Here is a 23628-nt window from a genome sequence, read left to right on the forward strand (position 1 = left end):
AGTACCATACTGGTTTGGTTACTATAGCCTTATATAGTAACAGTGTAAAAGTAATTCTATTGCCAGTATAGCTTGAAGTCTGGTAAAGTGATGTGCCTCCCAATTTGTTCTTTTTGCTTAAGGTTGCTTTGGCTATACGGGGTCTTCTCTGCCTCCATACAAACCATAGAATTATTTTTTCTAGATCTGCAAAAAATGATGTTGGTATTTTAATAGGGATTGCACTGACTCTGTAAATCACTTTTGGTATTACAGACATTTTAACAATGTTGATTCTGCCGATCCATGAGCATGATATGTTTTTCCATCTGTTTACATCCTCGGTTATTTCCTTACTGTTTTGTAGTTCTCCCCGTAGAGGTCTTGCACCTCCTTGGTTAAATATATTCCTAGGTATTTTATTTTCTTTGTTGCTATTGTGAAAAGTATTAAGTCTTTGATTTGATTCTCAGCTTGACTGTTGTTGGCATATAAGAATGCTGATTTCTGTACACTGATTTTGTAACCTGAGACTTCATTGAATTTACCAGTTTTAGGAGTCTCTTGGCAGAATCCTTGGGATTTTCTAGATATAAAATCAGATCATCAGCAAAAAGAAATAATTTGACCTCTTCTTTTCCCATTTGGACAGCCTTGATTTCCTTCTCTTGCCTGACTGCTCTGGATAAGACTTCCAGTATTATGTTGAATAGAAGTATATTTTCTTTATCCATTTACCTGTTCATGCATACTTAGGTTGATTTCATATCTTGGCTAAGGGATTAATAACCAGAATATAAAAAGAACTCAACTCAATAGAAAAAAATAATAATAATCTGATTAAAAACAGGCAAAGGATCTGAATAGACATTTCTCAAAAGAAGACATACAAATGGCCAACAGGTATATGAAAAAATGTTCGACATCACTAGTATCAGGGAAATGCAAATTGAAACCACAATGAGATACCATCTCATCCCAATTAAAATGGCTTTCATCAAAAAGATTTAAAAAAATAACATGCTGGTGAGGATGTGGAGAAAGGGGAATTCTTATACACTGTTTTGGGGAATGTAAATTAGTATAACCATTATGAAAAATACTATAGAGGTTCCTCAAAAAACTAATAACAAAACCACCATATGATCCAGCAATCATACTGCTCAGTATATATCCAAAAGAAAGAAAATCAGTATACTGAAGGGATAACTGCACCCCATGTTTATCACAACACAATAGAATTACTTTTATACTATCAAACAGATCCCTAGAAAACTCCTTTTTCCCTTGAGTTCCTATATCTTGTTCTTTTGCGTTTATATATCTGACATATTAATCTTAGCTCTCACAATAGGTGAGATCAGTTGTCTAACCAGGCACTTCACCTTCTTCATCTCTGTGCCTCCAAATGTGCCTAGTTTGAAGCCCTGAATGTTGAATCCAAACCTGTCTTTTGACAATAGGTGAAAATGACTTAATTCTCATATTATTGATAAAGCACAATTCACTTATTTTATCACATCTCATAATAACAAATGATTAAGCATTCAAACAGAATAGAAAGTGTTCAAATTTCACTTCTGCATCACTAGGGGAAAACTTTAGACAGCTTTCTACACAGGGAACGTTATTCTGTTACCATATAATGTAGGAAGTAATGGACTCGAAAGAAAGATGTTTATCCTGATATATCTTTTTCATTCCTTAAGGAATGTTTTTAGCCTATGGCTTTGCCTTGGGTGAAACAATGTCAAATGGTTTAAAGCAAACAGAAAATAGCAACCTTTCAGGTCAGTTACTAAATCCTTTACATAGTTACCCATAGGAACTACATATATATGAGGTGGTTGATTGGCCAGCTGGTTGGTTTCCAGCCATTAACAACAGCCTAAAAATGTGACTAAACTGAACAATCACATCGCCTAATAAATACTACTTAATATTAAAATCAATGGATACTAGAAGCTTCCCTGTTTCTGAACCTCAAAATGGCAACCTGACAAGATAATCATGAGTGTCTCGGGCTCAAGGAAAATTCTCTGCATATACCTTGCTTACTAAATCCGTGTATCAGTAACTTAAAAAGGGGGGAGATAATTAAGAATATACTATTAAAAGCTGGTGATGTTGTTTATATGTGCCATCATCTTTTAAAAAGCAAGACATTTAAATATGTGAATGAGAAAGCTGGTTCATTTTTTACACTTGCTCCACTGTAGGTCACTTGCTCATGGTGGGCTGTCGGAATTATTTAAATTCAGGAGCAATACTTGGTTGACAAGCTCCCTGCACTGCTGCAGGCTACAATCCTCATACAGTGCCTGAAGGGTTATTACAATTGCGGGTGTCTACAGAGGACAACAAAGGAGCCTTACCCCTTCCCGAAGGCACCTCATTAGCACTGTGTATGCAGCTGAGGGAACAGCCCAGCATTCTCTAGGGTTCTTTTTTTTTTCTTCCTAGAATGAAGTGGGAAAAAAAGGCAGTGAAGCTAACAGCACAAAAGATATTAACCCATTCAAGAAAAAGTCATAGTTCCATATATATAAACTATTTAAAACTTCTGAATAGTCTACTTAAAGTATTCCTTACTACCTAACAATTATGACCAGATCAAGGGTCTTCTGCATTGTACGTACAAGGTGTTTCTTCTGATGCTCACTATATTGTGTATGATATTGATAATATCCTTTCATTAGAAGCTAGATAAAAAGAACTGAGACAAAATGACCTGATTTATTTTTTTTTAAATTCTACTGAAAATTGTAGATGATAACATAGATACCCCTACCTAAAAAGTATTACATTGTCTGGAATGATTTCAGAGCACAAAAAACACAACTTTGAGTAGTATCTCAAGATTACCTACAAGCACAAGTGAAAGGCAATATGCTATCTAGTAAGACATTGTGCTAAATATTAATAAAAATGAGCAAATGAGATCACCAAGTACACTGATCTTAATGAATCAGTGACAATTCTCTCACAGAAGATTAACCAAATTGGTGTAATAACCACAAGAACACTCCTGCAACCTATCAAATAAAATCACAAAATAAATTAGGTGTCACACAGAAAGGTGAAAAATATTAATCTTTTTAAAGCAGGAAAAAATTAGGTTTTGCTTAGAGGAAATATTTAAGATTGTCCAAATGACAGAAGTATTTTATGCCCATGATGAGAACTGCAACCCATTAAAACTGTACTCTCGCATAATCACACAATTGCACATACGGTCACACCCTGGCCTGGGTGTTACGATCAGGAGCTGCTCCAACTCAAAAATCAGTACCTGACAACTAAATTTAACTTCCAAACACAACTTTCTTCCCTTCCAGTTCACTTATTCAAAACACCCACCACAGCCTTTAATGTCACTGGGCTCTGTCCCCTCTCCCCGGATCCCTCTCCTCTTGCCCAGCCTGTCACCCACTTCCCTTACCAACACTGAGAGTCCCTGGCCCACCATTTAATCACTCCTCCCAAAAATCTGAACAGTCGTTTGTTTTCTCTAGGCCTGCACTCAGGCAATTGGGCCCTTACAGAAGGAGGCACCACAGAGCACAGAGTCCCTTACTAATTTACCATCCACAACCCCAGGAGACCCTCAACCTCACTCTCCAGGCCTCCTGTTTCTCCGATCAACTCCCTATCTAAGAGGCCTATTGCAAATCTTTGACCCTCCCACCCCCGCCCCTACCTGCCTCCTTCACAGAGATGATGGAAGTCCTGACAAAGGAACAACAAACTCACCCACACCTGAAGCCATCTGCCACTTCTACCCAACTGCTTTAACAGGACAGGCTCCTCCACTCTGGCTCAGGATCTCACTCCCACCCCAACCTTATTCAGGGTCATTCCTTAGTCTTATCTCCACTGGATCTCTTACATTTCCCTTTGAATAGGGTTACTTTGAAAACAGGACAGACCTTTTTCAGCCCCTGTTCCCTTGTCAAAACCATCCTCACTTTACACTGACCTTTTCAGCTTCCTCCAGTCCTTCTAAATCCTCAAACCACTCCGAGCTGACAATTTCTGCCTCCCTACCTCCGCGTAAAATAAATAAATATATAAAACTCTTGTTGAATTACTGGTGACTTTCAGGTCACTCAGTCCAGTAGACCCTTTTTTTTCATCCTTTTACTTGGACTTTAAGCTACAATTCAGCCCTGCTGACTTTCACTTTCTCCTCATTAGAAGCTGGATTTAAAAAGACAAAATAAGAACCTGGACTTGAGGTGATACGTATCCTTAACAAGAGTAAGAAGATACACAAGCTGAAAATATGTTGCCTCATCAATATCCTCTGCAGAATCTCAGGCTGGTCTTCTATCCCTAAGCTTGGAACCTTGGGATATCACGGGAGAGCCAACAGGGCAGGATTTAGGTTGTGTCTTATATATGGTATACACTATCACTTCCAGTCAGTTCCACCAGGTCAGCCCGACCTGAGATTTTAAGGTTTACCTACATTCAAGTGACAATTCCACAAAAGCTCTCTTCTCATGGAAAGTTACTTTTGTAGATCCAGAGACTGAACTTCCTTTTCTGGTTTGACATCATAAGATGCAGTCAAATGTCATGGCCTCAAAAACCATCCCTTTATTAAAATAGCCCAGCTTGTATCTAATTAAAGTAGTATCATGGAAAATGATTCTCTAGATCTACTTTTAGAAACAAGCAGGAACAAGATTCTGGTTCTATGTGCATAAGATTCTGAAAAATGCAAACTAGTCTATATGACAAAAAGCAAATCAGTGGTTACATGGAGACAAGACAGGATTACAAAGCGTGTTAAGGAAACTTTTGGAGGTGACAGATACATTAATTATCTTGATTGTGGTGATCATTTCATAGGTGTATACATAAATATTCACTGAATTGTGATCTTTAAATATATGTAGTTTATTGTATACCAATTATACACCAATTAAGCTGGTGAGTGCTGGGTATATAAACAAAGGAGGGGAATTTAGTATATGGAAAAGATATTTGCACTCTGATGTTTACTGCAGCACTATTCACAATAGCCAAGATTTGGAATGAACCTAAGTATCCATGAATAGATGAATGGATAAAGAAATCATGGTACATATACACAATGGAATATTATATAGCGATAAAAAAGAATGAAATCCTGCCATTTGCAACAATATGAATGGAACTGAAGAACATTATGTTATATGCTTAGGTGAGATAAGCCAAGCATAGAAAGACAAATTTCAAATGTTCTCACTCATATGGGAGAGTTAAATGTTAAAAACAATTGATCTCATGGAGACAGGGAGTAGAATGATGGTTAACAGACTGGGAAGGCTAGCAAAGAGGGAGGAATAAAGTGGGGATGGTTAATGGGTGCAAAAATATAGTTAGATAGAATGAATAATATCTGACAGCACAACAGAGTGACTACAGTCAACAATAAGTTATGGTATACTTTCAAATAACTAAAGAGTGAAATTGGAATGCTCCTAACACAAAGAAATAATAAAGGCCCAAGGTGATAGATACCCTGATTATGCTAATTTGATTATTCTCATTGTATACCTGTATCAAAACATCACACTTGCCCTATAAAGATATACAACTATTATGTGCCCATAATAATTAAAAATTTTAAAAAGAAAAAAAAAAAAAGCTGGTGAGGCATGGGAGAGAGGAGGGAGGTTAAAAAAAAAGCCAACCCCCCCCCAAAAAAGAAAAGAATTAGACTAGACTCCCATTACTGATATAACTGACAAGATGGCAGACCAGGTAACTGACTACTCTTCTAATGAAAGTAACTGGTTTTATTCTGACATCCTTAAAATGCATCAAAGATCTGACAAGAACAAAAAGAATTAACCAAAAAATTAGACAACTGCAATCATGGGATAAACTTAGCATTGAAGTTTTATATTACTCTGAGGGCCTGAAAAACGTGGTAAATTTAAATTTGGATGTCAAGGCCTTGAGGGTCCAAGGTAATGGTAAAGTAGAAATAAACTCTCCAGCCCCATCCCAAAAGAAATGCAAGGAAAAGTACCTTTCAGAAAACTTGGTACATAATGTACATCACACAAGAAAAAAGAGGGAGGGAGAAAACTACAAATACTGATTACTACAACTATGTTAATTATTAAGAAATAGCAAAAATAAATAAATAAATAACTCCAGCATATGTATCTCCATATACTAATCTTAATAGTGTATAATTATTAACTGAAAAAAGTTTCTACCTATTGTATAAAATGATACAAAATAAGAATCTACAATTATATTTGTTTGTATGTACAAAATTAACTCTAAATATAATATAATTATAATGGTTATTGAGGAACTAGACAGATATGGTACAAAAACTAGAAAAAGACTTTTTTTAAACTTTTTCCCCCCAAGAAGACATAGTCTCACTCTGTTTCTCCCAGGCTGAAATGCGGTGACAATCAAAACCGACTGCAGCCTCAAACTCCTGGGCTCAAGCAACCCTCCAACTTCAGCCTCCCGAGTAGCTAGGAGTACAAATGAGTGCTACTATGCTCAGCTAATTTTTTTACTATTATTATTTTAGTGACACAGGGTCTCCCTATGTTGCCCAGGCTGGTCTTGAACTCCTGGCCTCAAGCAATCCTTCCACCTCAGCCTCCCAGAATGCCTGGAGTATAGGCATGAGCCACCACATATGGTCTATATACCTTTCTTTTTTTTTTTTTTTTTTTTTTTGAGACAGAGTCTCGCTTTGTTGCCCAGGCTAGAGTGAGTGCCATGGCGTCAGCCTAGCTCACAGCAACCTCAAACTCCTGGGCTCGAGTGATCCTTCTGCCTCAGCCTCCCGGGTAGCTGGGACTACAGGCATGCGCCACCATGCCCGGCTAATTTTTTATATATATATCAGTTGGCCAATTAATTTCTTTCTATTTGTAGTAGAGACGGGGTCTCGCTCTTGCTCAGGCTGGTTTTGAACTCCTAACCTTGAGCAATCCGCCCGCCTCGGCCTCCCAAGAGCTAGGATTACAGGCGTGAGCCACAGCGCCCGGCCTATATACCTTTCTTTATTGCCTTGTTTTCTAGGTTCATGAATATGTCGCCTCTTTGAAATAAAAAATTACCTGACAATAAATACAACCAAAAAATAGATTCAACAAAGATTTTTGAACAGAATGAAATAATTGTAATGGAATTATTTTTTAAATATAAATATATGGAAACACTATTTTTCATGTATGAAGGACTAAATATCATAAAGATAGCAATACTCTCTTAATCAATATACAGATTCAGTACAATTCCATACATGCTTTGGAAGACTCAAAATCATAAAGCTACCAGTTCTCAAATTTATCTGCATAATAAATATAGTTTTAAAAAAAGATGATTTATAGAATTGGACAAGCTGATTTGAAAATTTATCCTGACATGCGAGGGGCCAGGAATAGCCAAAGACAGTCATGAAAAAGAAGAACAAAGAAGAGAAATTTGCTGTCCCAGCTATCAATACTAATTATGGAGACAAACAGTTTAAACTACTGATGTTATATAACAATTATGGTAGTTGTCTTAAAGTGATGACTGTCCAGAAAGTCAGCTGATTTTAGATACTAAGGATATCTGGGTTATATAACATTTGAGTAAGTTCTAGAACCAAAACTTAAGAAATATAGTAACAGAATGTCCTTAATTACTTATAACTTACCAGTATTTACAACTCTCAGAGTATCACATGAAATGACTAAGCCCATAATTTATCATTATCTGTTCAATAATATTCTTAAAAATTAATGGAATAAGTTTTCCCTTGCTGAATTCAGTAGCACTTCCATATCCTAACTTCAGAAATAAAAAGTCAAATCCTGCCATCTCAAATGCATATTAAAAGCTACATTTGCACAATGTAGTGTCTTGTTTAAATTGAAATGGAGCTTTTATACTGATAGAACCAATGGTCTCCTCTTGCCTGACAGAGTCAAAGACGGTAGCAACTTCAAAGATGAGGAGTACTGTGTGGCCTTTCAGTCCACTGGTTTTAAAATATGGCCTACAAAGTGCCTACAGTTTAAAGAAAAAGAGGCAATGGGAAGGAGGGAAGAAGAGAGACAGGGTGAGATAGAAAGAGACAGAAACACTGAGAAATTCTCTGCCCCACAGGTAAAATTTCTAAGTTCCTTAGGCATGCTCTAAGGGGCAAAGTCAAAAACTTTTATAAGACATTATACTTGTCAGCCTGGATATGTCAGACATGTCAAATAGCAATAAAGTTAATCAGACAGTCTCACCTGGGTGGCTACAAGGTAGATCAGCTCCCCGAGGGTTGGTAAAAGGCACTGTTTTAATTTGCTATTCCTGAAGTTTTCCCTAATTAATTCAGTTAAGAGAACAATTGCCTGAAAAAAGAAAAAAGTATATTATTGCAGGTGTATTTCTCAGTTCTTTAACTCTATGTAGAAAGCAAGACATTCCGTAAGACTTATCATTTTTTAAGAACTTAGTTTCCAAATTATTTTCAAAATATGGGCCTTATTCCTGAAGAAAAAAACAGTAACTCTCCCAGATAAAGGTTAAGAATATATCCAGTAAAATCAACTTATATACATATAGCACTTTTCAGTTTGCAAAGCATTTTCACTACTTCATTGATGCTGTGAGGCAACTGCTGCCCTATCTTGAAAGAAAGAAACAGAGGCTGAGAAAGGTTCCAGAAACTGGCCCCAAGCTTATCCAGCTCACTTAGCCAGGATCTGGACACAGATTTTAACCATGCCACATCCTGGTATGCTCTAGCACACCACAGTTTGAAAAGTTCTTATACTACATTAAACTTTTACATGATTCCTTCAAAACTCTGAGAGTGGGAATGTTACACCAAAGTTTCAGTATAATCCACTTGGAAACTCAGCATATTTTATCAGATCTAGTTAATTTCCTAGGAGCCATGCTAAGAAAATCACATACATGCAACTGCCAGAATGTATACACCAGAACACAGGTGAATCGAGTCATAGCATGACCATGAAGAATGGTTTCAGTATGTCAGAGAGAGTTAAAGAATGGCTCTGCTCTGAGCAGGGGAAAAAAAAAAAATAATAACACAAAACAGTGTGGAAGCATTACTCTAAAACAGTGTGACTCAAAGTGTGGTGCACAGGCAAGCCCATTTTTTACCATTGATAAAGACATGAATTTAAAAACTGAAAGCAAGCATTTAAAAATTTCAAAACAATTTGACAATGCCACAACATCTAAACATGCGATCACAGAGATATCATTTTGTAAACAAGAGTATGGAAAAGTTGAAGATACAGGTGGGGTAGCTGCACAATAGTCACGTACTGAAGGAACACTTGGCTAAATGTATTTTTTTTAAAGCTCTGTTGAGTTATAACTGACATGCAACAAACTGTATATACTTAAAGTATACAATTAGATACATCTGGCATATGTATGTGCCTGTGAAATCACCACCACCATCTCTTCAAGGTCCCTTTATAACCCCTCTGTTTCACTCCATTTCTCTTCTCCCCAGACAGCCACCAATTTGCTCTTCTTCATCAGTTTGCATTTTCTAAAGTTTATGTAAATGGGATTATATACTACATCTTTTCTGTTCAGCTTCTTTCACCAGGCATAATGCATCTGAGATTCAGCCATGTGGTTGCATGTCTCAACAGTTTATCCCTCTTTACCGCTGAGTAGTATTCCACTGCATGGATGTACCAAATGTGTAACTCTCAAAACCCAATGCCTTACACGCAATGAATCCTCTAGATCTACGGTCCCCAGCCCTGGGCTGCGGCCTGGTACCAGTCTGTGGCCTGTTAGGAAAACAGGGCAGTGCATCACTGCCTGAGCTCCGCCTCCCCCCACACCACTTCCCTACACCCCCCCTCGCCATCACCCCCATTGGAGCTGGCAAGGTGGGGTAGGGAAGCAGTGTGGGGTGTGGGTGCTCGCCAGCACCCCTGCTTTTTTTACATAAGGGATGATCATCTCAGGCCGTGAGCTCATGAAACCACTCCTCTAAAAATGCTGGTGAAATGCCTGGTGTCTTTGAAGATGGTGACATAACACTTAAAATAATGGTTTTTTTCAACACTGTTGCTAGCTACGCCTTGAAAAACCCAGGTGACTGTGCCTAGGCCTAGATTTGTCTGCCAGAACCGTTTCCCCTTCCGAGCTGAGTCATCAATCCAGTCTGGAGATGAGGGTGAAAAGTGGGTGAAAAGACGAGGGTGAAAGTCTAAAGACTGAAGCAGGATCCCCACTTTTCACCTGTCTCGTGCATGCGGGCTTCTCATCTCTCAGGGTAACCAGCTGGCGGGAAGGACTGACCCAGGACCTGCACTTCCCACCTCTCACAGAGGCCAGCTCCAAAAAATTATTCGTGAAAGGGTGGTGAAAGGGGCTACAGTTCTTGAAGTAATGTTGATGGATGGCGAGATAATTCTTTAAAGAATGGTTATTTTAAAGGCTCTAGGACCGACTTCTCCGAAATATCCCCTTAGCTAGGCATCCACACAGAAATCTCCGTGAGAATCATCTCAGGCCGTGAGCTCATGAAACCACCAAAAATGCTGGTGAAATGCCTGGTGTCTTTGAAGATGGTGAAATAATGGGGGAAATAACACTTAAAATAATGGTTTTAAGTTATGGGCACCCCCCCCCAATCCCGTGTCCATGGAAAAATTGTCTTCCATGAAACCAGTCCCTGCTGCCAAAAAGGTTGGGGACCACTGCTCTAGATGAAGTGGTTAAGGAGGAAAAAGCAATCATGTAGCATTAGCCTTTGCAACAGGTCACTTCAGTGCAGTCTCCTCCTCCTCTGACCTTTACTGATCATCCACTAGTACTACTTTGAATCATCCGAAATTCTAATATTCAGCAATTTTTTTTTACCTATTAAAAACAACAAATTGTCTCCAACACACTACCCTAAAAGAATGCCTAAAGTACATATTCAAAAGAGAAAAGATACGATAAAAGAAGAAACTTTGGCATATCAGACAGGAAGAATACAGTAGGAAAAAAATGCAGGTAAATACAATAAGCTTTCCTTCTCCTATTAAGTTTTCTAAATTATGCTTAAAGGTCGAAGCAAAAACTATAAAAATTAAATGTAAATGCTCTAAATACAACAATTAAAAAAACAGATTGGCACAGTGGAAGAAAAAATTATGACTCAACTATAGACTGTATAAGAAACATCAAATACAGTGATAGGTTGAAAATAAAAAAAATGGAAAATATCCCATATATATAACTAATTATGAATTAAAAATAAATTTTGTTATGAAAAAAGACATAAAAAATATCATAAAACAGTAATCAAAGGAAAATAGGAATGATTGTATTAATATGACTAAAGTTGACTTCAAAGCAAAGAAAATTCCCAGAGACCAACAGAAACATTATATAATATTAATAATAAAAGGGCCAGTTGTTGTGGCTCATGCCTGTAATCCTAGCACTCTGGGAGGCCAAGGCAGGCAGATCGATTGAGCTCAGGAGTTCGAGACCAGCCTGAGCAAGAGTGAGACCTAGTCTCTACTCAAAAAAATAGAAGGACACTTGACCATATGTGGTTTTGCTTAAAAAAAAAAAAAAAAAAAAAAAAAAAAAAGCGTAGAAAACAATAATAATAAAAATAAATTTAAAAAAAATAGAAGAAAATTACCTGGACAACTAAAAATATACATATAAAAAAAAAATTAGCCGGGCAGGGTGGTGCATGCCTGTAGTCCCAGCTACTCGGGAGGCTGAGACAGGAGGATCGCTTGAGCCCAGGAGTTAGAGGTTGCTGTGAGCTAGGCTGACGTCACACACTCTAGCCAGGGCAACAGAGTGAGACTCTGTCTCTGAATGAATGAATAGATGAAAAAATGAATACATAAATGAATGAATGCATGAATGAATACATGAATAAAAGAATGAATGAGTGAATGAATAAATGAATGAATAAATAAATAAATGATCAATCCACAAAGAAAAAACACTAAACCTAAATGAGTATCACCAAACAAAAGACCTGCAAAATATGTGAAGCAAAAACCAACAGAACTGGAAGGAGAAACAGACAAATACACAATTACAGGTATGAACTTCAACACCTCTCTCTCAGGCACAGAAAGGCAAATATTGCATGATCTCCATTATACATGAAATCTTAAGATATCAAATGTATAGTCATACAGAGTAGAATGACAGTTACGAGAGGCTGGGGTTGAGGTGAAGAACTAGGAGATGTTGATCAAAGGGTACAAAGTTTCAGTTAGATAGGAAGAACAAGTTTTCAAGATCTAGTATACAACATGGTGATCACAGTTAATAATAATATATATTTCACAACTGCCAAAACAGTAGGTTTTACATGTTCTCAATACAAACAAAAATTAAGTATGTGAGGTAATAGAAAAGTTAATTAGCTTGATACAATCATTGTATACAATGTATACAATGTATACAATCATAATGTATACATATATGAAAACATCACACTGTACCCCATAAATACATAGTTATTTGCCAATTAAAAATTTAAATTTTTTTCTGAATTTAAAAAATAAACAATTGATAAAAATTGCACAGAAAATGAGTATCAAAATAATAATAAAGGGAATATTATGAACAACTCTATGCATATAAATTTTTCCACTTACACAATGAAGCAACTCCTCAAAAAATACAAACTATCACAACTTGCCCAATACAAAATAATTGTTTACAAATGATATGATTGTCTACATAGTCCCAAGCAATCTAGAGGAAAAAACTCCTAGAAAGTGAGTGGGTTTGGCAAGATCAAGGGATACAATATCACTATTCCAAAAGCAACTATATTTCTATGTATTAGAAATGAACACATGGAAACTGAAATTTAAAACACCATTTGCAATCACTAAAAAAATTTAAATACTCGGGTATAAATCTAACAAAACACATATAGAATTTGTATGTTGAAACTACACAATACTGTTTAAAGAATCAATGATCTAAATAAATGGAGTGATATACCATGTACATAGATAGGAAGACTCAACATAGTGAAGAAAGCAATTCTCCCTAAATTGAAAGACAAGTTTTACAATTCCTCTCAAAATCCTGGCATAATTCTTTACAGATATCAACAAGATTACTCTAAAATTTACATGGAAAGTCAAAAGAATTAAAACAGCCAAAACAATTTTGAAAAAAAAAAAGAATAAAGTGGTTGGAATTATTTTACTGGTTTCAAAACGTATATAACCACATGAATGAAGACTGTTTCACATTAACAGGATACATGGATCAATGGAACCAAATAAAGAATCGAGAAGAGCTCCACCAACCATAGCCAGCTGATTTATTTTTATTTCAGCATATTATGAGGGTACAAATGTTTAGGTTATACATATATTGCCTTTGCCCCACCTAAGTCAGAGCTCAAAGTATGTCCATCCCCCAGATGGTGCACACTGCACTCATTATGTTTGTAAATACCCATCCCCTCCTCCCCCCTCCCATCTGCCCGACACCCAATAAATGTTATTGCTATATGTGCACTTAGGTGTTGATTAGTTAATACCAATTTGCTGGTGAGTACATGTGGTGCTTATTTTTCCATTCTTGGGATACTTCACTTAGTAGAATGGGTTCCAGCTCTATCCAGGAAAATAAAAGAGGTGCTAGATCAACACTGTTTCTTATAGCTAAATAGTACTCCATGGTATATGTATACCACATTTTATTAATCCACTCGTGTATTGATGGGCACTTCGGTTGTTTCCACATCTTTGTAATTGTGAATTGTGTTGCTATAAACATTCGAGTGCAGATGTCTTTTTTACAGAATGTCTTTTGTTCTTTTGGGTAGATGCCCAGGAATGGGATTGCTGGATAAAGTGGTAGATCTACTTGTATCTCTTTAAGGTATCTCCATAGAGGTTGCACTAGTTTGCAATCCCAACAGCGGTGTAGGAGTATTCCCATCTCTCTGCATCTATTTATAGTAGAGACGGGGTCTCGCTCTTGGTCAGGGTGGTTTCGAACTCCTGACCTCGAGCAATCCGCCCGCCTTGGCCTCCCAGAGTGCTAGGATTACAGGCGTGAGCCACCGCGCCCAGCCCTCTCACTATGGTTTTGATTTGCATTTCCCTGATGATTAGAGATGTTGAGCATTTTTTCACATGTTTGTTAGCCATTATTCTGTTGTCTTTTGAAAAGTTTCTGTTCATGTCCTTTTCCCACTTTTTGATAGAGTTGTTTGATTTTTCCTTGCTGATTTTCCTGAGTTCTAAATAGATTCTAGTTACCAGCCCGTTATCAGATGTGTAGCTTGCAAAAATTTTCTCCCATTCTGTAGGTTGTCTGTTTGCTCTCATGACAGTTTCTTTGGCTGTGTGGAAGCTTTTGAATTTGATCAGGTCCCGTTTATTTATTTTTGTTGTTGCTGTGATTGCCTTTGGGGTCTTCTTCATAAATTCTTTGCCTAGGCCAATGTCTAGAAGAGTATTTCCAATGTTTTCCTCTAAAATTCTAATAGTTTCACACCTTAGGTTTAAGTCTGTTACCCAGCATGAGTTGATTTTTGTGAGAGGTGAAAGGTATGGATCCTGTTTCAATCTTCTATATGTGGCTATCCAGTTTTCCCAGCACCATTTATTGAATACGATTCTTCTCCCCAGTGTATGTTTAGCAGTTTCTTTTGTAAAAAAACAACTAAACATGCAATTACCATGGGACCAAGCAACTGCACTCCTGAGCATTTATCCCAGAGAAAGGAAAACTTTTATCTACATAAAAACCTGTAAATAGATATGTATAGCAGTTTTATTTGTAATTGTCAAAACTAGAAACAACTCAGATGTCTTTTTTGTTTTTTAATACAGAGTTTTGCTCTGTCGCCTAGGCTGGATCTAAATAAATCGATCATAGTTCACTGTAACCTTGAACTCCTGGGTTCAATGGATCTTCCTGCCACAGCCTCCAGAGTAGCTGAAACCACAGGTACATACCATTATGAACTGCTAATGTTTTCATTTTTTGTATAGATGAGGTCTCGCCCAGGCTGGTCTAGAACTCCTGGGTTCAAGTCATCTCTCTTCCTCAGCCTCCCAAAGTGCTAGGATTACAGGCATGAGCCACCACACCCAGCCTCCAGATGTCTTTCAATGGGTAACGGTTAAAAAAAACTGCTAAAACCACACCAGGGAACCCTGTAGAGCAATTTAAAGGAACTACTGATACATACAACCTAAATGAGTCACCGGAAAACAACGCTAAATCCAAAAAGCCAATCCCAAAAGGTCACATACCATATCACTCTATTTATACAACATTCTCAAAATGACAAAAGTATAGAAATGGACTGTAGTCCCAGCTACTCAGGAGCCTGAGGCAGGAGAATCACTTGAGTCCAGGAGTTTAAGGCTGCAGTGAGCTATGCACCCCAGCCTGGGTGACAGAGTGAGACTCTGACTCTAAAACAATAAATAAATAAAAATTTAAAAAATAGAAACAGAGAACAGATTAATCATTTGGGGGAGGGAACATGCAATAGGAGAAGTAGTCATAAAAAGGCAATATGATGGATCCTCGTAGTGATGAAATTGTACTATTACTTAACAGTTTCAATGTCAAAATATCCTAGTTGTAATATTGTACTATAATTCTCCAAAATGTTACCAATGGGGAAAATGGACAAAGTATATATAGTATCTGCATGTCGATCTACAATTATCTCAAAAATAAAAACTTCAATTAAAAAAAGCCAACCTCATACTAAATTCAAAACCCAGATCTGGTTTTCTGCTTCACAAAGTTAGTGGCAGGGATTTACAGCGTTCCTCCATTTTATAATCCACTGGTATTCTGTACCAGTAAGCGTCATTGGAAATTTAAAACATTTTAATGCTGCAGACCCTTAAAGTGATAAAACTGCCTGGACTGCCTCCAGCATAATAGAAATTGCTTTGGAGCTCAGTGCCTTGTAAATAGACACACATCATATAATTTATTCCAGTAATGCCACAGCAACCTCACATCTCACTTGCAAAAGTTAACTTTGGATAGCATTAAACAGTACTCAACAGATAATGGTTCTCTGCAAGGTTACTTGTGTACAGATTTTCCATCCGTTACCTTAAAATTTTCAAGAAATATTAATATTAAAAAGGAAAACTAAGAATAATGAACAAATATGACACATAACTGACAAATACCAAGAAGAAAAAAAAAATGTTTTTGTTGACCTAGGTACAATGGCATATGAAAAATGCCAATACTAAACAGAATGAGAAAAGTAAAACACATTTAATTCTTCTTCAAACTCTTAAGTAACACGTGGATATTGTTCATATGCATGTTTCGTATAGTCTCTAAAAATCCTCCTGGCCTTCTAACATTGAAACCAAAAAAGATAAAAATAGGACAGAAACCCAGGTATTATTCTACCATAGTGTGCATTTTTTTTAAAACCTTAGGAAAAAGGAGCAGTTTTTAAATCTTATTTCTAATATTATTACGCTTCGAGGTATATCCACACTATCACTGGTTCTAATAACCTGATGTAAACTATTCTGCAACAACAGGCACAACTGGTTCACTGAATACCACAAAAGTAATAATTTAAGACTGTACTGCCATTTCCCCAACTACTTATTTGAAATCAAAAGTCACTTCATAACAAATGAGACCAGACGGAGCCAGGCCTTTTTGGCTTCCGCGGAAATCATCTGATTGATACCAAAAGGTCAAATGTACTTCAGTGCCATATGCTCTAAACTGAGTCTCAAGTCCAAGAGAGAAAGACAGGAAGATAATGAACTGGGAAGAGCTCAAAGGTCTGGAAGTTCTGCAGTTATAAAACTCACATTCTGATGCCTGCACGGATATAATCTGCTTGCTCTTGACCCTCAAAATATAGTTATTAAATGTCCACGTGAATAGATGTACATATAGAAACTGAATTAATCTCCACATCCAAAAAGTACCATGCATTTCCTACTTGTGGTCAGTGTTTTGCTAGGCTAAAAGGACATTCTAAACCAGGTGTCCTCAAACTACAGCCCGCGGGCCACATATGGCCCGCCGAGGACATTTATCCGGCCCCATGGGTGTTTTTGCCGACGCTGCCTGTCCTGCTTAGCAGCCAACTCGTCCAGGGCCCACAGTGCGCATGTGTGGAATGTGTGCCGCACTCTCCAACGGTCGGAAGGACAGTGAACTGGCCCCCTGTTTAAAAAGTTTGAGGACCCCTGTATAAATCTAAACCCTACTTAACTACTCCCAATGGGAGATATAGCAGCAGTAATTACATCAACAATATAACTTCTCAAATCATATACCGTTCAGTACTCTTCCCTAACCCCTGAAATAAGAGGCATTCCACAATCCTAAATGAAGAGAGAATTCAACTTGTTATCACTCTGCCTTTGTTCTATGTGGTTCCTTGGAGTGCCACTTTCAATGTCCCAAACATAGCTAGGGCACATAAAATAAGAATACTGTAACTTCATAATCCCCTTTTTAAATCCATGTTCTATTTTGTTTGCATTAAACCTTAGATTCCTTTGGATCCTTATATCTAATGTAGCCTTGGCAAATAAAATCGTATCTGTTGACTTGAAACTTCAAATCCTCATTTCCACAAGTGTTAGTTCAAAAAGAAGGTAGACACCCTAGACAGATAAGGGAGGGCCAATGAAGCCAGGGGGAAAAGATGGCAAAACTGTTTCAAGAGAGTAGAATTCTGTTCTGTATTTAGTAAACTTTGAAAATGTCCTTCCAAGGTTGTCTGTAAGCAGCTCTGTTTGGTGACATCTAGACATCAAAGTTATCTCCAATTCTCTGTATGTTAATTGGGTAACTGCATTCAAATTGGCACCTGTGATTGGCATCTAACTCCTGTAACTAAATCAGAGAGAAGCAAGGACTGCTATCTTGTCACTTCCCGGTTGAGGCCTAAATGTAAACAACCAACCTATAACTGGTGGGTTCCTTCTCTTAAAGATAATGAACAGTCATTTTAAAAGTCTGCAGGCGCTAGGTACACAAACTTTTATCAACTTCCTGGACTTTTTAAAATTAGATGTCAACAAATGTCAACTGCAAAAGAAATTTGTCATTTTTGGTCACCAGCCATCCAGTCCCTTGTCCTAACACCATTCAACTTCCTTTTGGGGAAATACCTGTCCTGCACTGTGCCCAGTCTGTAGGATGACAAATCAGGCATTCTGCCCTCCAAATACAAAACTGGAAAGGGTGAAGGGCAGGGCCACAACCTAAGTTCAGCCAGCAAGGCTCTTGCTCAGGAATCGGAACTTTGAATGAGATCACACAGAGTAAAGGAATAGCTGAAGTTCATTTTTTCATTCTAGTAATATCCCCAAACAAGACTCCAGGAAAGTCCTGGTCCAGAGACCCTGTGGAACCGCCAGGTTCTGACTAATCCAAACTTTCTCTTGGAGCCTCTGACCCAGCTCATTTCCTTCTAATAAATACCCTTTTATGCACAAGTTAGGCAAAGTCAATCTGCAAAAGTGGCAGATAACACTAGTGCTGTCCAGTTCCCCATCCTTGCTGGACACAAAAACATTTTCTAGCCCCCTTAGAGTTGGGTGGGGCCACGTGAGTAGTTCCGGCCAATTGGCTGAAAGTGGAAATGATGTATGTATACTTATGTGCAATTTTCCGTACTCTCTTCCCTTGCCCCAGGACACCCCAAAGCACTCTCTATGCTGGATGGAAATGCCACCTAAGATGGAAGCAGCCTGGAATGCTGAGGTCAGTTGCCCTCAAGAGCCACCTAGGCCTGCGGCAAGAGAGAGCAAGCCTCTGAGATTTTCATGGCCTTTGCTACCACAACACAAGCTAGCCTATCCTGGGAGGGAACCCTAATCATTCAAGGAGACCACTCTAGCTATACACAGCAATGAAAGAGTTCTACTACTTGAAATGAATCACTAACAAAACAGCCAGTAGACTACTGCACCTGTATCTTAGGGTAGAAGAAGATCATTTGCGTGGCAGCCGAGATCTGCACCAACATTTATGTCATACATCTGACACCAGGGTTGTAAAGCACCAACCACAAGGAAAGCTGGAAAAGGCAAAACTATGGAGATAGTACAAAGAGCAACGGTTGCCAGGGGTTTCAGGGACAGAAGGATGAATAGGTAGAGCACAGTGAACTTTAATGCAACTTTAATGAAAATGCTCTGTATGAGACTGTAATGGTAGCTGCATGTTGTCATACATTCTTCTAAACCCACAGAATGTACAACACCAAAAGTGAACCCTAACTTAAAGATTGGACCATCACTTTGGGTGATAATGATGTGTCAATGCAGGCTCATCAACTGTAACAAACATACCACTCTTGTGTGGGATGTTGCTGATGGGGGCGCTGTACATGTGTGAGGATAGAAGGATATGGGATGTCTCTGTACTTTTCTCTCAATTTTGCCATAATCCTAAAACTTCTTTTTAAAAGAAAGTCTTCATTATTAAAAAAAAAAAAAAGTATACTGACCAACTTTGCCATGCAGACTAAGTTAGGATATTGCATGTCAAAAGTGCAATAAATCTATAGTTCAAAAGCAGATTACTCATTAAAATTCCACTGTTCATTTCTCACAGACGGCAGACAAAATATCTTGCATATTCCTCCCATTGAAAATAATAAAAAATACTAGATAAAATACCTTTACAATACAACATAGCTACTAAATTTGCAAGAAATTAGGAAAACTCAAAGACTAAAAATAGAAATAAAAGAGGAGAACAGAGAGAAAATAGGAAACCAGAGAGACAAGCAAGCACTCAGGAGACTTTAACCTGGGGGAATAGGGGAGAGATATGCCAAACTCTTGGTAACCTTCAAATGACCTTCTGAAATGGAACAAGAGACAACCCTGGGTCCTGCCCATGGTGTGCTATCAAATAGGAGACCACCCACATTAAATTAAGACCCCCAAGGATATATAAATAAGAAACAAACTGGCGAGAGAGGGTAGCAAGGAAAGCTGACACCTTGGTGTCAGTGAATGAAGCAGTGGGGGGAAAATAATCTCCCGAGCATCAAATTAGGCCTCAAAAGCAGGTCTGCAGCTCACATTCGCAATGCCACACTTGGGAGACCAGAGATTCGAACCCCTGGGAATGTGCTAGGCTGGACAATTGAAACATGGCCTCTGGCTAATTAAGTCGAATTATGAGGATTTCCCTAGCATACACTAGAGCAGTGGTTCTCAAATTTTAGTGTGCATGAAAATCACTGAAGAATTTTATAAGAACACAGTTGCAAGGTCCCATCCTCAGAGTTTCTCATTCAGTAGGTCTGGGGTAAGGCTTGGGAATTTGCATTGCTAACAAGTTGCCAAGTGATGCTGAGGCTGCTGTTCTAGGCCCACACTTTGAGAATCACTACTGTGGTACTCAATATTGCCTGCATGCTAGAATCACCTGTGTAGCTATGAAAAACTATGGACAGGCACTCTAATGTGCTGCCAAGGATAAGAACCACTGCCACAGAGGACAGGACCGGAAAGCTCACAAAAACTGGGAAATGCTGGAAGGTTCAACAAAGGACAACCTATCAGCCACGCCCTAAACCACCACTCCTGGGTAGGCCTGAAAGATGTATCTCTGTGCCCAGCATCTCAAAGAGCTCTAAGGTGGCTATCCTTTAGAGGACAGAGATGACGGTGGGAAATACTAACAATGGAATTGGGTTCCCTGACCGCAGTGGAAATCACGAGATTCAGGACTAGTAAAGACCAGTGTAGCACTTAGTTCCGGAGACCAAGGTGGGCACAACTGCACACAGTGAGTCACAGTGCAACACAGTGACCAGAGTATTCCGACCCACAAGAATCCAAGACAATGGCAAACTGACCATCGGATCAGCATACTAAGGTGACATGTGAAATTTAGTAAAAGTTTCTAGGTTTATTGGTTACTATGAAATTCGTTGTTTTTTTGTTTTTGTTTTTTTTTTTTGAGACAGAGTCTCACTTTGTTGTCCAGGCTAGACTGAGTGCCATGGCGTCAGCCTCGCTCACAGCAACCTCAAACTCCTGGGCTTGAGAGATCCTTCTGCCTCAGCCTCCCAATTAGCTGGGACTACAGGCATGCGCCACCATGCCCGCCTAATTTTTTTTATATACATATCAGTTGGCCAATTAATTTCTTTCTATTTATAGTAGAGACGGGGTCTCACTCTTGCTCAGGCTGGTTTTGAACTCCTGACCTTGAGCAATCCGCCCGCCTCGGCCTCCCAGAGAGCTAGGATTATAGGCGTGAGCCACCGCGCCCGGCCTGAAATTCGTTTTGCACAGCAGCATTTCATTTTAATATCAAAATGCAGGTCGGGGACAAAGCCAAACAGATTCATTCACTCCACATGCACGTGGCGGAGACTCCCATGGTATCTGCTCAGCTGCCTTCCCCGCTTTCTCAACCCACACCCCGACTTCACAGGGAGTTCCAGATTTCTTCCCTCTCAAGAAGAAAAACCATGGGCGTGGTTCACAGATGGATCTGCATGGTACAGCCTATCAGCAGAAACTGGATGGCCCCTTCACTGCAACCCTACTCACAGGTGGCACACAAAGACAATGGTGAAAAGAAATCCTCCAAGAGGGCAGAACTTTGGGAGCCACATCTATATTTATCATAGACAAAGAGAGATGGACTAAGGAATGGTTCTATACCAACTCAGAAACAGTGGCTTATCAGCTGGCCAATGGGTCAGGAACTTGGAGAGAACAAAATTGTACACACAAAAAAAAGCATGGGGGAGAGTGGTATAGATGGAGCTCTGGGAATAGAAACAGACAGTAATGACACTCATAGCCCACCCATGTAAATGTCCATCAGAAAGCATTAACAGTCAGCTGGAAGAGTAGAACTATCCTGTGGATGCCAGTCAGCATCTTTCACCACTTACCCCGGCGCTTGATCAGCGAGCCCATGTACAAAGAAAGCAGCACAGAGGCAAGGACAGAAGTCATGCATGGGCTCAACAACACGGGCCTCTGCTCACCAAGACTGTCTTGGCTACTGCCACTGTGGGGTGCCCAACCTGCCAGGAATGGAGGCCCTGAGGTGGCTCCATTCTATGGAGAGCCCAGCTGGCCAAGCAGGGGCAGGTGGATTACACTGGAACCTTCTGATCATGGCAGACAGCATTTTGTTCTCACAAGGATAGATGCCTATTCCAGGCGTCAATCGGTCATCCCTGTTCCCTGGGCATGTGCTCACTCCACCATCCATGCTATTGCCCCTTTCGATCAGCCTCCCTAACAAGCTCCTTCTGGGATCCAGAAACCACATCCCCTTCCACCCCTTCTCTTTGGGCCAAGAGGTAAGAACAATTCCACCATTACTAACCCTAGACAAATGCATTATCCCTTGCAGTTAATCACCTCTTTGTAAATAAACCATCACTGAATTATCTCAATTTGAGTGTACCATCTGCTAGGGACTGAGACTGACATATTTCCTTTTGAAAAAGGTTCACTTTCTAGACTTTCCCTTGTCACCTTGTGTAACCACATAACATTGGAAATGACCGCGTCCACTCTACTACCTAGATTGATCCTTTCCTTCCGGCCAGCAACAGAAGGAACACCAGTATTGTATGCTTAGATTGACCACTGAAAAAACTCTCAGGTTTCACTTTGTGTAACAGCCTTTTAAGCCTTCCCAAACTATTAGTTTTATAGTTTTGAGTTAGTTTTACTCAAATTAAAAAAAAAAAAAAAAAAACACAACTGTTGGGATCACGAAGGATAACAGATCCATGTCGTCTCAATATTAGAGAATCAGCCTCTGAATTCCGCATCTTACCTACTCATCAAGCAACAATATCCACCGATGGCAACTGTGTGGCAGTGGCTGAGAGCCCAACAGTCTGCAGAGGCCAACCCAGCCTGGAACCTACCTACGACGACGGGAACAGTAATGCTACTCTAACAAGTGTTTTCCTACCAATACAGTGTACCATGGCCAGGACTCTTGGCAGCTATACTGGAAAGATGCATACCTTCTTTGTACCTTTATAGCTGCCTCTGGAAACCACAAACAAAACCTGACAAAGATAGAGGGGGAAACCATTCCAGGCAAAACAAACCAAGCCAGAGGCATATAATCCAGACAGTGCTAGCCTGTTGTGGCAGGTCCCCTCATCTGTATTCAGTGTAAACATCTACTGGGGTGTAAATGACACATACGTTTATCAAGGGCAGAGTGACAATTTTATGCGGTAACAGCAGAACACTACTATGCTGACTACATAAATGTTTTCTTTAGAAGCTAAGTTACCACTGTATTATTATTAAAACTGGATTTTTTAATGCTGTAATAATTTATAAGTTATAGTCCAAAGAACATAATTCTAATACTACAACTTTGAGCTTGCTATATATAAGTAGCATTATTTAGTTGTTAACTATATTCTTAAAAGTCATATTTTCAACACTCCTCACATAGTGGAAATATAAAGGAAGCTCATTTTAAATTGCATTTTTCTGCTTCAGGGATCAGCTCTGATTAGTTGTGTTTTGTGCAATTCTTTCCATCACCAATTCTCTTTCCATGTTTCTTTCATCTAATAGAAAATTAAATGTGATGCTTTGCTAGGTTCCCAAGGATTACTAAATTACATTACATTCAAATATGTAAGCCTCATAACTGCTA

At 38.8% G+C, this 23628-nt stretch overlaps 1 protein-coding gene across 2 annotated transcripts in view; it reads right to left on the bottom strand.

The window, feature by feature from the left end:
• ULK4 (unc-51 like kinase 4) overlaps positions 1-23628 on the bottom strand; it is a 541908-nt gene that overhangs the window by 434464 nt on the left and 83816 nt on the right. For both annotated transcript variants that reach the window (XM_076006616.1, XM_020284578.2), the window contains exons 18-19: positions 8232-8339; positions 2355-2438 (exon numbers count right to left, since the gene is read on the bottom strand). In XM_076006616.1, the coding sequence (XP_075862731.1) occupies positions 2355-2438; positions 8232-8339 (192 nt within the window). The remainder of the gene's footprint in view (positions 1-2354; positions 2439-8231; positions 8340-23628) is intronic.

The sequence above is a fragment of the Microcebus murinus genome, chromosome 1, assembly GCF_040939455.1.
Source record: "Microcebus murinus isolate Inina chromosome 1, M.murinus_Inina_mat1.0, whole genome shotgun sequence".
NCBI classification, from domain to species: Eukaryota; Metazoa; Chordata; class Mammalia; order Primates; family Cheirogaleidae; genus Microcebus; species Microcebus murinus.